Source organism: Pundamilia nyererei, unplaced genomic scaffold, assembly GCF_000239375.1.
Source record: "Pundamilia nyererei isolate P.nyererei 1_Seehausen unplaced genomic scaffold, PunNye1.0 scaffold00271, whole genome shotgun sequence".
NCBI lineage: Eukaryota > Metazoa > Chordata > Actinopteri > Cichliformes > Cichlidae > Pundamilia > Pundamilia nyererei.
The window spans coordinates 105,583-122,328 of NW_005187672.1; the positions used below are offsets into that span (position 1 = coordinate 105,583).

A 16,746-nucleotide genomic window follows, 5' to 3' on the forward strand; every position below is an offset into this window, starting at 1 on the left:
TTTATATCTGGGACTCTCCACCATTTGACCTTAGAACTGAAGAAGCTTCTCGGATGAGAGGTGAAACGTCTTCAAGCAACTTAAAGAAGTCCAGACGCTCTTCGTTGCAAGCTCCTTTGACTACGATGACCTGGATGACTGAGAACCTTCACAGGCTCTAACGATTTACACTTCATTTATGTCCTTACTATTTCAACTCTTCAACTCAACATTATGGTAACACTTAGAATGAATATAGATAATAGACCCTCATTTGATGGCGTGTGTGTTATTGAGCATTTTCTACAATATGGGCAAAGCATTTTTTATTAAAAGGAACAAAATTATTGAAATCTACTCAACCCTGTGTGAAAAAGTAATTGCCCCCTAAGCCTAATAACTGGTTGTGTCATCGTGGCAGCCTTTGTGATTATAGTCATTGAGTCTTTCAATCTGGAGGAATTTCGGCCACTCCTCTTTGCAGAATTGTTTTAAGTTAGGCCAAACTGGATTTTCCAACATTAATGGCCTGTTTAAGGGCAAGCCAAAGCACCTCAATTGGATTTGATTCTGGACTTTGACTAGTAAAAGCTTAAATTTGCTTTTATGAGGCATTCAAAAGTGAACCTGGTGTGATTTGGATCATTGTCCTGCTGCATAACCCAAGTGTGTTTGAGCATCAGGGCACAAACTGATGGCCGGACATCCTCCTTCAGGATTTTCTGGTAGAGAGAAAAAGTCATCATTGCATCAGTTACAGCAAGACCTGAAAAAGCAAAGCAAACTGCCACCACCATATCTCAATGCTGGTGTTCTTTTTATTTATTGCTGTGTTAGTTTTATGCAGACGTAAAAGGACAAAAAGTTCAACTTTTGTCTCGTCAGTCTGCAGAATATTTTCCAAAAGTCTCAGAGATCATCAAGACGGGTTTTGGCAAATGTGAGACGAGCCCTTGAGTTCCCTTTGGTTACTTTTTCACACAGGGCCAAATAGATTTGAATTATTTCTTTCTCTTAATTAATCAACATTTAACAACTGCATCTGTGGCTATTTACTCAGGTTACCATAAAAAAATGTGAGAAATATGCAAAAAACATAAAAGCAAAAAATCAGGAAGGAGCAAATACATTTTCATGGCTATAAGGTTACACAGACACGGCTGGAAAAACTTACTAATAATATCAAAACTGAAAGCAGCAATAATTAATTTTCTGACCACTTGGTAAAGTGCAACAAGACATATGATCATCTCATGATGTTAGTATGGGTAACCCATTAACACTAACACACTATTTACACATACAGCAGCACATGCTGACCATCATTAGCATTCCTTTGAACTGATGCTTTTAGGCGCTTTCCTTTTAACTCTGTTCGGTCATATATCGGGCTCTTTATCTGCAAAATGTTCAGCAGCAGACCGGCGACTCTGCCTGCTGTTTGGTGCCTAACAAGTTGTGAACAGTGATTTTATCAGAGGTTTCTACTCAAACAGCCATATGCTGCTGCTGAGGTTGACAGAGCGACTCAAAACGCTAAAGTTGTGGGTGAAAAAAAACTAAAAAGACACACACACACAAAATAAAACTGAAGAGCCTTTTTCTGTAGGTTCATCAAAACAAGAACTCTGATATACATATGGTTATGATACATGATTTTAAGCTCTCAATATGAAAAGGTTTACAAAAGTCACACAGAAATCCAAACATTCAGTGATCCTGTACACTTCCGAGACAAAACTTGTTACATAAACCAATAAATACTGTTAAATAACAATTTATACTACAAGAAAAATGAAATAAAAAGTGTTAAAAATCAAATTTAAACTCTTACTAATATATTTATTATAACATTGCTTAAATCTTTAGCTTTTGTCTTGTGGGTAACTACCCTGATTTATTAATGTGGCCTATTTATGGTAAAATAAATGGTAAATGGCCTGTATATATATATATATATATATAGCGCTTTACTAGTCCCTAAGGACCCCAAAGCGCCTTACATATCCAGTCATCCACCCATTATCACCAGCGTCACACAGAGATTGTAAACTGCATTAACCTACCATTAAATAAACACTAGGTTGGCGCAGCCCGCTCTCCGGCGGACTCGCACAAAAGAGATTTTAAATCTCAAGAGCTCCACTTCATGGTTAAATAAAGATTTAAACAAAACCGACAAGACTTTGGTTTTATGATTAACAGTGGCTTCTTTCTTCCTTCCTTTCTTATTTCCCTCCTGTCTGCCTCACTCCCCTGGGTGACAGGTAGGTGGATGCAATTAAATGTGCAGGAATAAACTGAACTTCAACTCAACTCATTTGAATTCAATTGAATTTGAAAGTAAGGCCAAACAGCAACAATGATACAGAATGACAGTAAAAAAAGAACCCCAAAAAAACCCACAACAACACACACACACACGCCTTTAAACAGAGTGTATCATCCACAGTGACTTTCTTTTAATCATTTCGACCTGCAAAAGAGTCTGCAGGTCAAAATGCTAACCTGCTGACACCTCACAAACACAACAAAAACAACCTGATTGCATTTTTCCCATGCCTTTTGCTCGGTTAATCAATGTAAACTGAAAGAGAACAGCTGTCACCTCGCAACATGCTACTCTGACGCTGCTCTGCCTTTTTAAGGGGCTACTCAGCATGTACTTTGCTGCTAGCGATCAGAGTTACTGCCAAAATAAGCAGAGGGAGTATTTCAATATGTTACCCGCAGATTACAGCTTCAGTTACTGATTAAAATTTAAAGCAATGATTGACTCGTGAAAAGGAAAAAAACATATCAAACTACAGCTTACTGCGAGTTTAGCAGCTGCAGCTTGAAAAATAAATAAATAAATAAATAAATAAATAAATAAGGTCATGCTATATTTGATTTTAAGAAACCTTTGATGCACTACCAAGTTCACTGCCATTTGTGGTAATGGCTTATTGATCAATGCTGGTTATCTGACTGTAGAGAAGCACAGTGTACTGTTGTGTAAACATAACCATAATCCCTGCTCTGTGTGTGCTTGACATATTTCCTCAGATGAGGAAATATTGAGTGACCCATGGAGACTTTTGTCCTGCAAATATCTCTGGTGCGGCAGATAAGAGGGGCCCTGCACAGCGCTGTCTGTAAAACAAGACCGTAAAAATGTCTGCAGGTGGTATTGAACTAAGCGGTGAAATATTGGCTTTGTCTAATACTCAGTTTTGGGCATCTGCTACGGCCGTGAGGTGGTTTTTCCTTCTACCGCTAAGGCACAAGAGCGTTATATTTAAATCAACATTTAGCTCCAAGTAGGACATCAAAGAGCACGAGTGGGCAATTCGGAGTTGTTTCTCAATCTGCTGTGGCAAATTGGAGCCATAATCGTGCCACTTCCTCCATCCATGTCCCTCAAAAAAAAAAAAAAAAAAAAAAAAAAAAAAAAAAAAACAGAAAAAAAAATCAAATTTATACTGGAACCCTAGCCTACAGTGCTTGAAATTGCTTTCTGCACCATGCCTAATCACTGAAAAAGGGGATGATCCAACTGAGCGTCTGTGATTTGTGTGGGAGAAGAACATTTGGATCAACTTTGGGCTGGAGCTGTGTTGGTTAATCTACTAAACATCAAAGAGGAGAAAGGAGAGGGAGGAAGTGCACAGGGGGAGGAATTTATCGTGTGGGCTTGATTGGAAATCCAGCAGGGACACTCTGGTCCCCCCCTGTAATCGTCTGTAATCTCCTGTAGGTTGTATGTGGCCTGAGAGGAGCTGAGAAGCAGCCTATTACCCACCTCCTGCCGATGGGAGGCCCTGATAATACGCCGTTTGAGGACGACGGGAAATGAGGGAAGCCGAAGAGGAAAGGAGTAATAAACAGAGAGGAAAGGGGTCGTCTTTTATTTTATTTTATTTTTTAAACCCAGGCATGCATAAAGTCTGAGCTTGGAGGAACGTTGGCCTTTGTTGATAATAAATTGATCATAACTTCCTCAACAGTGAAAGATCAATATGAACTTGTCTGCAGCTTTAGAGACATCTTTCTCCCTGAGAGCTTTTCACATGCGTTTCAGTCAATGGTACTTATTCCTAGTGCATCAGAGTATTGATCAACAAGCAACTTGAAGCTGGTGAGAAAAGGGAGCAACTTACCCTTCTGGACTGAATCTCATTAACATACAGAGGCAAAAGAAACTCGCTGATTCCCTCCATGCGAATCCCATCCTGGTTCAGCTTGAGGTTTCCCATTCCATCCTGAAACAGAGTCATGATCATCAGTGACGCTGTAAGAAGCTGTGTTCATTTTCCTGATTTGATTTAAAGGGTTATAGCTTCCCAAACGTTTTTTAAAAAAGAAAAAAAAAGGATCCTGGCGTCGGTGAAGTACATTAGACGGAGCTCAAGCTGTTGTGTAGCAGACAGGCCGGTGGACAGGCAGCGGGGCTGAGTGACAGGGAAGAAGTAGGACATGACATCGAGGTGACAATGCCACAGACACTCAGCACTGTCAGGGTGACAGGCTGCATGCAGTGGGAGGCAAACTGAGGAGGAACAGACTAATGTGGCAGCTATGGAAGCGAATGTTGAGAAGACTCATGGAAATAAGAAAGAAATTAGATTTATGGTCCTGCTGATTTGCATGAAATAGTATTAGCTCAATATTGTATATTAATATGCAAGTTTTGGGAGTTTTCGTCTTACCAAGGTCAAAGTGGGTAGTGTTGTACTGCACTGTGATACATTCAAAGCTGCTGCTAATGTTTTGTCCACTGCATTTACATAAATGGGCACGTGTGATAAATTGGACAAAATTAAAGACACTGCTGTGGAAAATAATGGCTGCGAACAATGTCAACAGAGCTTTTTTAACCATATGGGACCTGACAGTCACTGCCACTTACACACCAGCTTTCTTTAACTGCTATCAAAACGGCTCAAGCTGCTCCTCGCCACACACGGTTTAATGATTAATAACTGCAAGAGCCAGCCAACTCCTCTTTGAAAAAGGACCAACTTACATTTCAAGCAGCGCGCTGTATTAGAATTTAACAGTCAAATCAGACACTTGGCATGTAATAGCAGGAAAACCATTAGAAAGGAGAGGCACGTGACATTAAAGACATCCATATTCTGCAGAGATGGTCCGTTCCAGCTATTATCCATTATCTTACTCACCTTCAAGTTTTACATAAGCGCTTCTCAAATTGTGTGACTGAGCCCATAAACTCTGCAGGAAAGAGTTCACAGAGGTCAAGACGGAAAGCTGTTTTTCTCATATACTTCTATAGGACAGGAAGTCTTTCTGTAGCCACAACTATCGTGGTGGTGTTTAGATTTAAGCCATTTTGCACTGGCTTCATTGTTTTCTACCATCTTTGATACTTTTTGATGATTTGGCTACACAATGGGATGTGTCATTGAGGCTACATCCATCATTCATAAAATTAAAAAATAAAAAGTATGTGTTATGAACAAATAAGCATCTTATATACATATCTATATATAAAAACAAGAAAGTTCGGGAAATCTCTCAAAAAAGTTGCTTAAAACTAGTTCAACGTTCAAGTTTAACCACTAAAGCTGATTCTTCTACTCAGGAATGCAAGAAAAGAACTGATTTGGTATCTTGATTAAAAAAGCAACAATGTGCTTTACTCATTTTTTCTTTTTTCTTTTTGGTAAAACTGTACATTTGGAAATAAATGGTGTTAACATAAAAAAGGATTTTGGTAATTACCAGCTTATTTTTGTGTGTTGCATTATTGTCCCAATACTAGTACTTAAAATTATTTAAATTGTTCATTTATTTATTTATTGCTATATTTGTTTTAATTAAGTAATTTCTTTACTTTTAATTAATTAATAAATTTTTCTCTCTGATTGTCCGGACTGTAAATATGTTCAATGCATCTTAGTTTGTGTTTTGCTATAGAAATAGAAAAATATTTTCAAAAAATTGATTCTCAAAAGAAATTTGTTCCACCTTAACTACCTTTCCACGTGTTCAGGATTTCACGTTTAAGTTTTCATTATTAATAGCACAACGTCTGGGTAACCGTAGCTGTTAATTAATGCTGGAATGAACAAAATAGGGATCGTTAATAACGAATTTGTTTCACTTGAGATTTTCCTGCAGTAAGAAGCTAAATTTAAACTTTTCAGCTTTAAAAGTTGTCTGGCCATCTGTGTGATTGAACTTTCTGAAAAGCAGCACATCATTGGTGGGATCTTTTGCTTCACCTGCGCGCTTTAAAAAAAGTCACGCCAATAAAAGTCACACTGATTTTTCAACTATCTAGCTGTACAGCTAGTCCTACCTCTCTCCACAGGTAACAGCCCAGTGGTTTGCACTTAAATTGATTCTTTGCCATCCCGTTTCAACAGAAGCTACATCAATTTTTAAAAAAATGAAATACCAAATACTGTATGAAATGAAGCATGATCCCGCAACTTCACCTCACATTTACTCGGGGGCTGATTTTGGGCTGTATATAATTCAGTAGAAATTGGACAAGGTTATGCCTAGCTGCACCACAATGAGCAGACTGAAGTGTGAGGGCAGCTTTGTAGAGATGTGTATGAACAGATTGGCCCTGAGGGATGTGTTGAAAGAGTCCATAGTGCTAGCGGCACAAATGGATGGAGTGAATTACAGAGGCAGAGAAAAGCAGGGAGAGCGCCATCATGCATGAGAGCAAAGAGCAGGGACAGACAGGAGAACAAAGTCAGGGGAGTTTCGGAGGTGTGTGCGGCAGTGTGGAGGTCAGACTGGGAAGTTGCTGCTGTGCTGGAAGGAGGCGGCATAGTGGGTGTGAAGAATTCGGCACACGCTGCAGTCACTTAAATAAGTAGATGGGAGGTAGGAGGAAAAGGAGGGCGTCACAAACAGCCCCAGTTCGATAATGTTCAAAGGCTAAAGGAGACCGTCAGCATCAGTGAAACAAAGGGTGATGTTCTAGAGGAGGAACTCCTGCCACAGTTAAAAGAGAAACTGTAGAGCCAAAAACAACCTGAGCTTTACCCCCTCTGCCCTCGACAGACGGGCAGAAGTTTTGGAGTGGTTTCTTTAATGCTACATATCTGCTTTATCATCCTATTTGATCCAGTCAGAGGATCCAAGATAGCACACGCACATAGCTTCACCCAGAAAATAATTTATAAATAAATAAAAAGGGAAAACAGCCCACATGGTTTTCAGACCAGTGACTTCAAAAAGGATTGACTCACATAATCCATTTTCCCATATTTAGAGGGGGGAAAAAGCATTTTCAGAGAAACTTTATTTTTAACAATCAATGCTTTTGAGTAGTGTGCATCATCAGGCTGCCCGTGTGATGTAACCACAGAGATATTCACACACTCAGCTTGCTGGAAACATTCAGGTTGTGACTTCTGATTTACCGGGCAGCTTTGTGGTGAGTGTTTATCCCGTCCCACTGGATTATTAATCCTAAGATTAATAGTTGACTCAAAGTCTTAAGAGCTTGATTGCTAGACCTGCAATGAATCCCTGTTGGCCTTACATCATAGTGCTTAACATCATTGTTTGAACTGAGCTAATAATGTTCATCCTGGAGATTATAAATACTGAACAACTACTTTTACTGAAATTCAGAATAGAGAGTCAAATTCAGAAGCAACTGAATGTGTGATTAGGTTGTCAGAGTTATGATAGCAGCACCGTGGTGTATCTCTAGCCAAGCAGAATACCTGCTAATACATTAACATAGTGAACACGCAAGACAGTCTATTACTTTTCTAATGATGGAATTATCATTGAGCAATTACTTATACTGTATTTACACAACATATTACATGTCAAACCATGTTACCACAATAAAACAAACAAACTGTACTACCACGATACTGTATCAATACAAGGATACCAAATATCGATATTTCATCAAACAATTAAATGAAAACTCTCTGGAAATACTACAAATATGAGTGATCATCTGATGCACGACCATCCAGAGATAATGTTAGCCAAAAAAACTTACATTAAATTATCTTAACTGAATTACCATCCAGCAATAGACACACTTAGCTTGACAAAGCTAATTCAGCCAAACCTAATGGCTCAGTCACGTGAGTAGAAATAGGAGAGCAACATCTCCAAAAAAAAAAAAATAAATAAAAAAAAAAATCAGGTGCTGTCTGGTGACTGTTTTGAATTTTTTCATATTGTGTGGCAGACTAAGTGGTTACCCAGAACATGAGGGTGTTGCACACTCAGGATCACTTTTGAGGACAGGGCGATTGCACAGGTCACCTGATAGGAGGCAAACTTTCTGCAAACAGCTGCAGTCTGACTTGGACTGACTGCAATCGCTCTGAGAGAGATTGTTGAAGGTTTGCTGTCTCATTTATAGACAGATTACCAACATGTTGCCGTCAGTCTAAATGAGTCTTTGTCAGTGAGCACAACTCCAGGGGACTCGACCCAACTGACTGCCAGCTGGTTATAGTCTGGTTATATTTCTGTGGATTTCTGTCTACGTAGACAACAACAGATATGAGATTTTTCATGATTTATTACAGTTATATTACCAATTTGACTCCATTTAATCACTCACTGATAGCAGACTGACTCTTTCTGGCAACATTTATAGCAGGTTTTAATGAAATTTGTTGTTGTGCTTGACAATCTCATTTTGCCGCAACAAAATGCAGTAATGCAGTTTTTATGTACTGGAGAAAATGAAACTTAATGTTGAGGATTTTTTCCCTTGATAGGATGTCAATATGACTGCTGAGTGGAAAATCTTGCTTTATTTTAAATCAAGCGTGCACCAAGTGTTCAAAGTGACTTATTTTTTTAATGCAAGTTCTCCAATACCGTCTCATTTTAATACATGATAATCAGTGGCAACTTTAAAATGTAACAGCAATGCCTTCGTGGTGCGGTTCTTAGAAGCTACTGTTATGCTTTTTTTTTTTTTAATGAAACTTGCTGAGTCCTGAGAGATCTGGAGCAGCGAAGTGCATTTTCTGAAGAAACACCAACACCACTGATAAGGTCTTTCACTCATGACATAGATTGATGACAGAAGAAGGAGCAGAGGAGTGATTGTAATAGTCGAGGGGGTTTGGGGGGTTGGGAGGGGTGCTGCCATTGGGAATTTGTTGACAAAATGGTAAATTGTGTGCATTGTCCCTGAAAATGTCACAGGAGGAGCTCGCAGCTTCTGCCTGTTTGGATTTTGCTTGAGATTAACACGTTCTGCTGCCAAGGCTTTTCCTAATACTACAGAATCCAGACGAATCCAGTACACAGCACGAGATGCCCGTTATATATTTGATCCCCTATATTTGTAACCCTGCTGTCAATACTTGTTTAGTTTAGACACTAAAGCAGTCTCAATCAAATCTAACTGCTATACACTGGCTGATTTGTCTGATTTATATAATTATGTTATTACTATAAATGCTTTTCATAGGAGAGGGTTGGAACACAGCACAGACTGGAGTGTATCAGAGAGGGTAAACACGGTAAAGCGAAGACAGTGCTGCCAACAACTTGTTAGCCTGCTCTAAGTGCAATAAAAGCTTCCAACGACTGTTAATGTGTCTGAGAGAACAAGACGCACACCACAAATGCTGTTCTGGATACAGCATTATGGTTCTCCTACTGAGTTAGCGGTCGACACCTCTGATAGGCACAGGAGGACGGGCTAAGACCAACACTTCATTTCAGTGATGCTGGATTTAATAAGAGTACAAGCCTTCCTTGCAACAATGAGCTTAATTGTGCACATCTGACAGCTCTGAAGGAGAGCCGGACAGCTTTAAGGAGAAATTCTGGACCAGTTTTCTTTACATGTTTGAGGACAGCACTAGAGATCCTATGAATATATGTATAAATATATGATCTCTAAGTGCTGGTCTCAAATATCTACCTGCACATACAGAAATAAGATTTCCTCTCAGGCCACCCCAAACACAATACTGTTTATTTTTTTTTGTCTGATGAAATTCAGTCGGAGATTTAGTTTTCCTGCAAACTTTACTCAGTCACCGTGACATTATTCTGCAAGATAATGTGGGAATTCATTTTCCCCTCAATAATGGGCACCTGTTAGGAATCAGAAGGCAGCAAAGCAGCCAAAATCATGACCGCTCCCTCTATCTACGGGAGTCCACAAATCACAGACAAGCCCTGGCTTATTCAAATACTCCTCTTCATACTTCAGATTAGAGCGGGACTGATATAGCAGCAGGCGGATATTATTGCCCAATATTATCCATTTGCTGATATATATCTACTGGGATTTTTATCAGCTGGTAAATAAACATTTAAAAATTACACAAGCAAGGTGAGAAACACTATTCCACCAATATTATGAGTCCTGGCATTGCATAGTCTGTCCACCAGAGGGATCTAACCAACTTCCTTGTAGGCATTATGTTTTTGGAAAGCCACAAACAAAAGTAGTCCACTTTCATGACTCTGCAGCGGTCTACATAGGCCAGGTCCTTCAAAGAAAAAGCCGGAAGTGCAAGACTGTGAAATAGGACGGTCTAGCCTTCAGATTTGCGTCATCGCTGTCTCGGTGGAGTTTAATAAACCCAGCTGTCTGCTCCTTGCTGTCTAAAATATAACAGGACACTGCCGAAATTCTTGACCACCTCTTACTTCTTTTTAATCAGTTTTCTGTTTGACGTTTATTCAGCTGTGTGAAAATACCAGAGGAACTCACCCGAGGGATTAATCAAGTTTTATTTAATCAAATCTAATCTAATAACTTTAATCTCAGCCAAACCGATTTAGTCCGGAACAAATAAAACACTGAAAAAAGCCAAACAATAACATTTTTAAGTTATCTGAGTGACTTACATATCATGTTTAACCTGAGTAGCGAAAGACATTGGGGGTCTGAAAACGATGAAGACGGGAGTCCGCTGTTCTAGTGACCCTTGAACCCCCAGCTAGCTATCGATCTGGTGGGTAACAGACGTCTCCGAAAACGTCGGAGCACTTTTGCAAATATGTGATGTCTTGATAAACCGAGCAGATATTTGAAGTTTACGCAGCTACATTCTCGCCTGAAACTATCTTAAAAGTTTATTTTGTGACCCAGAAAGAATAAAAGAGTAATATTAAAACTTAGTAGCAGCTGCCATTGTTGGAAACTGGAATTGGCTGGCCCATGAAGGATACACCCGACCCACCCTTCAAATCTGGGGAAAAGGAGGAAGCATTTGTCGGCCGGAGTCTACAAATTGAGACAGCCTTTGTCGCGTCACTGTGACATAATCGGTCTACAAATGCGGCCTCAGAAGGATGCGGCCTACGTTTCGGGACACGGCTACTGTCTTCCTTAGCCTCTCTGTCATGTGGAATTCTTTTTTCCTCTTTACCGTCTCCTGTGGGACTTGATTTTTTTTTTAACCATGGCGTTGTAAATTTGGGTGTTATCTGCATAGAAATGGTAAACATGTCCATAAAAATAATGATGTCAGCTTCCCTAAACCACTGCTGTAGTGCGCTGCTCCTCTCTTGATCCTGGGCCTTCTGCAGCCGTATATTAAAACCACAGTGGCTAATATTGGTCTCAAACTGGCCTTTCATTTTATGCAAGACAAGCAGATAAATTCTGTAAATTCTCTAATACAACCTATAGCTACAGAAAAGGCTAACATTGTTATCTTTTTACAAAAAAAACAGCTAAACATGAGAGGTTTTTGGACAAAGTTTGTGTTCTCCATTCTTTAAGCACCGGCACCGTTTCAAAAGTACCGGTTAGGCACTGGTATCAGATAAAATCTAAACGATACCCATCCCTACGTGGCACAAATAATTTGTGTGGCATCTTATTGAATGCAGAACAGCTGATTGTTCTGTAAATAGTTTGAAATGGTTATTTATTTTAGATTTTAGATTTGACAATTCATATTTGCATTTAAAGTTATGAAATATGATTCATTAAACATGTTTTTGGTTGTTACAGTAAAAAATATAACATTTTCTACTCTGATTTTGTTTTTTTGTCTAATTTTAGATCAATTGTGTTAATACAGTATGTCAAAATGAAAACACAACTGAGGTTGTGCTGAAAAAGATGATACCAAACAAGGCACAGGGTCACCTGCTCACTCACTGAGGTAAACTGGCTCCCTTTAAAACACATCTTAAAACTCATCTTTGTTCCTTGGTATTTAAATCAGAATGGTGTTTTCTTACCTTATATTTATTATTTAGTTGCGGGAAGCTTATTGTTTTTTGTTGATGAGTGAGTACACGGGTGGGATTTAATACGTTTTCTTCGTCCCACTCCTTTTCAGGTAATTTTTGTTTTTGTTTTGTGCACTTTATGTTCAATATATGTATTTTTGTTGTGCCTGAAATGAACAAATAAATGAATGAATGAATGAATTATTAATATTATTGGTAAGGGTTTTTTTGTTTCACTGACTTTTTGAGAGTGTACTGCTCCTTTGTATGAGACCTTGTCAAACTTGTGTTTTCAATAAAAAGTGCTCTATAAATAAACTGGATTGGACTGGAAAGAACCAGCTGATCTGGGCACAGTAATCCACGAGTTGTTGTGACAATAAAACAAGATCATTTTTAAACAGCAGTCATGTTATCTTAGTAAGAATTCACAAATAAATACATGTAACAAATGTTATTTTAAAAATCTGTTTATGTTTTTTGTGCCTGCAAGAAAAATAATTACTGGCCCAAATCAACTTTTTAAATCACCGAATATTAACATCAGTCAGAATCTATTCATATGTCGACTTTAACGATGAGATCATAGGCTTCCTTCTGATAACTCAAAGTGTGTGTTTGCCGTGCTGTACTCACCACTGAGAAGTTCATAACCTTTATGATCCAGACGGTGAGGGCCAGGTTAACTATCATGGTGACCAGGAGCAGTAGCAGGAAGAAATAAAGGCATCTTTTTCTCCACCCGTATAAACCCACCGGGTACACGGCATCGCAGCCTGGTCGTTGGAGGTGCAGGGACTGGGATGCAAGAATAAACTGCTCCTGGGTAATCTGGAAAACAAACAAAAAAAAAAACTGTGTGTTAGTCGGCTGTCAAGGATATATTCACTCCGCACAGAAGCAATCCCATATTCTAAGTGGTTATTACCTTGCGAGTGCCGCTAAAATGACTCTATGCTGAGGCACGGCTGTGTTATTTTACAAATTTTTTTTAAAGTAGTGCCACTACGCAAAAAAACAAAAGATGAAAGCATGGCATGAATATCAGCTAGGGTATTACCACTAGATTAAGAATTTATATCTCGGCATCTTAGACCACAGTTACAAATTTCTACTGAGAAAATTGCAAATAGCCAATTTATTTATTGGTTGTTTGCAATGTGCATAAACCTGGAAACACAAGCACAGTAGCCCAGTGATTAATCAAGCTGTGTCCAAAAGACAAGGTCATTTTGTGACTTAATTTTATTAAAAAACAACAACATAAGAAACCAAATCAAAGCCTTAAAAGGTTGTACATTTCATCCCACTGAAGGAAAGAGGGATCATCTGTCAACATTCATTGATCAGAAGAAAAGCCATCAGTTGTCGGAGTAACTGGCCCCAAAGTGGAAAAGCTCTTAAACAGCATACACTGCAAGTCAATGAGCATAAATCCACAGCCAAAACTAGATACTAACGAGCTAATCATAGTGATTAATGTAAGCTACACTCTGGAAAACAAGTTCCTTGACCTTTCTCTTCTTCTTGTATTTACGTTCTTTAAAAATCAAACTTCATTTGTACCGGCTTAATAACGTGTCACAGCTTTGTTTTCACTGCTAATTACTTGTTGACATTTTGTCATTCCAGTACTTGGAAAAGAAAGTCACTGAGAGCAACGGCTTCCTGCAGATGACCTGTGCAGCATTCGCCTCGGGCTGAGAACTTCACAATGTTACTACCCATCAACCTTTCAGTGGAAAATATTTCACACGGCTGGCTTTATGGAGCTACATCCAGCACAAGATGTGAAACACACTGCGACGGTTGCCACAGGCAGTCAGCACACGACTTAAGTATAGGAGTTCTGCCCAGACTATTTTATTTTCAATTATTTTTTTTTCATTTGATTTGACTTCCAATGATTATGAGAACGAGATAATCGAGAGGAAAATGGTCATTGTGCCATTTTCAGCTTCTCGGCGATGTTCTCGTTTTGCATCGTTGTAAATCCAGCCCACCTAAATTAACGTTTGAGAAAACACACTGTTAACAACCAAATAAAATACTTGTGACATCGGCACAGACCAACATAATGCACGAAGCCCTGCTGTTCAGTATGCAACTTAGAAACTCCTTCTGATTTTTACAACCAATTACTGTGATGAATGATTCATCTATTAAGTGTGTTTTGACAGTGACCATGGGTCAACTCCAGCCTCAAGTCAACACAAGATAAGAATTTATACCTTCAAATCAATATTACAGATTATCTTTTTTTAAGCTAAATCATCTGGATTTTGTTGGTCATGGGTAGCTGTGCCCAGCAGCTATCTGCAAACACTCACCTATGGTTACAAAAACAAAAATGTGCCAGCCAGTGCACCAACTCTGAGGCTTCAAATCATGTGGCCAGAAAGTCAAAAGGTGATAGCCATCTTTTATGTACAGGTAAATTAGCATAAGTAATAGGGATGTGCCGACTCGATATTTGGACTGGATATCGGCCTGATATAGACCCAAAAAGATGGAGCCCATATCAATTCAATTCAGTTTTATTTATACAGCACCAAATCACAACAACAGTCGCCTCAAGGCGCTTTATATTGTAAGGTAATCTCTGATAATCATCCGGTGTCAGTCCCCTCAGTTCACTTCTCTGTTGGAGTTGGAGGTGTTTCACTGTAGCTACACCAACAGCTTCTGTCTGTATGTTTGCAAAACTGTTTCACTTAAGAACAAACTGTGGTTAAAGTGAGCCATCATGGGTGAAAAGATCAGATGTGGCTTTGTCTCTTTCTCTCACTCACTCTCACTTTGTTCAGAGAGTTTGTCCAAGACGTTAGAAGGACGCTGCTTTAAGCTCTCATTATACTTGTGATAAAGTAAGGTGTTGTCAATGCCATTAAATAATATTTCACTTCAGCTGTCTCCTGTCAGCTCCGTAGCTGTTTGACAATGAAACAGTAGCAGGCACTATGATATTCAAAGTCAGTCCGATGCAAATAAATCAGATGCATAACACAAGTACATTGCTGTTCCATTGTATTTATCTTGTTGATATCAACCAAAAATTCTGGAAATTTCATGGATGTATTTTTTTCTTAAACTTTATGTTACAAAGTTTGAAAGGATCTTTAAAGTTGAGTCTGATGTTTCTTTACACATATAACAATGATTCTCGGTCTCTGTTGTTCAGTTATGGTCACCCATTATTAATTTAACACTGGTATCGGCTCAGTTCCTGTTATCAGCAGATACACACAGTCGAGGTATCACTATGGAACTAGAAGAAAGCCGGATCAGGCCATCTTTAATAAGTAAAAGGCTAAAAAGGCGAGCTCTTCTCTCTACATCATTAAAGCTGCCTCCTTTTGGAGATTCAAACCACGCCAAAGCGATAACTTAAGCTACAGGCATGTTTAGCACTGCGGAGACACCGAAGTGTCCTGAGCCACTGCTCATCTCTTTGTATTTGGTGGGAAAATAGTAAATAGCCTTCAGACATTTATTGAAATATTTGCAAACATACATGGAAATACAGTAAAAACAATTTCTAAAGTCAATAACGTGTAAGGTCACCTTTATTCTTCAACACAGCCTGAACCGTCTTCGGCAAGAAACTTTTACACAATGGAGCAAAAATCTCACTGCGCTTGTTTCCAACACCACTGAGCCTCCACCGTTTTCTGCAGATGTGGAAATGTCCAAATGTCCACAGAAAAACTTTGAAAGACCATTGGAAAGCCTGTAGGACTATTGCTCAAGACCAATTTTAAAAGGGAAGCAAAATATAAAGAAATCAAGGGTGTCTACAGAATTTTGAACAATGCCGTATGTCTACACTCAGTCATCACAGATCGTTATCTTAAAAGATCTGAACATGTGCTCAGGGGGTTAAAGCCCTGCTAGAGTCCCTTCAGATCTTCATTTTGCTCTGTTCTGTCTGTCCTGTACAAATAGGCACCAGCAGATCTTAAAATCACTTCAATAAGCTTTTGGCTTTGTGGACAGTGATGGCCCTCTACACACTATGACTTCAAAGCTTTACGCTGATTTCTTACTAACATTTGTTTTTCTTTTTTCTGCAATATGCCAGCATTTAGGGGTCTTAACTGTGAGATGGAATAATGTCCAATGAGGCACTGTTAGTGTGTAACGTTAAAAACAACTAAAAATAAATAAAAATGCACTTTTCTTTCATTTTTTTTATGCAGTCTGCTGAACCCAAAATAACAAAACATGACAGAGAATTTAGTGCTCCACTTCACCCCATCCACATAACACAGCTTAAATTACGATGCTCATTTCTGTGTTTTTCCATCCACTCCACATCAATCAAAACAGGATAAACTGGAATTTGATTGAAGGGTCGATTTTGCGCCATCAAAGTGCCTCACCACTCTGCCTGAATAACTAGGTGCCTGCCAGCCACGAAGAAGCTGCGACATGGGAGCTCTGATCTGAGATCAGAGAAGATGATGTCTGTCAAGTGCGGCTGTCCGAATGAGGGCGAGCAGTCGCTGTTCTTCAGCAGATCGTGACCGCTGGCTGACAGCGTGAAACTCTCGATCACAGGGTGCAAGGTTGGCTGAGCTCTCAGCTGCTCTGCTCAGCTGT

General features: G+C 39.1%; 1 protein-coding gene across 1 annotated transcript in view; it reads right to left on the reverse strand.

Moving 5' to 3' along the window:
- Positions 1–16,746, reverse strand: part of LOC102195661 (zeta-sarcoglycan-like) — a 53,306-nt gene that overhangs the window by 27,410 nt on the left and 9,150 nt on the right. The window contains exons 2-3 of the mRNA XM_005750368.1: positions 12,781–12,975; positions 4,122–4,223 (exon numbers count right to left, since the gene is read on the reverse strand). Coding sequence (XP_005750425.1) covers positions 4,122–4,223; positions 12,781–12,975 — 297 coding nt within the window. The remainder of the gene's footprint in view (positions 1–4,121; positions 4,224–12,780; positions 12,976–16,746) is intronic.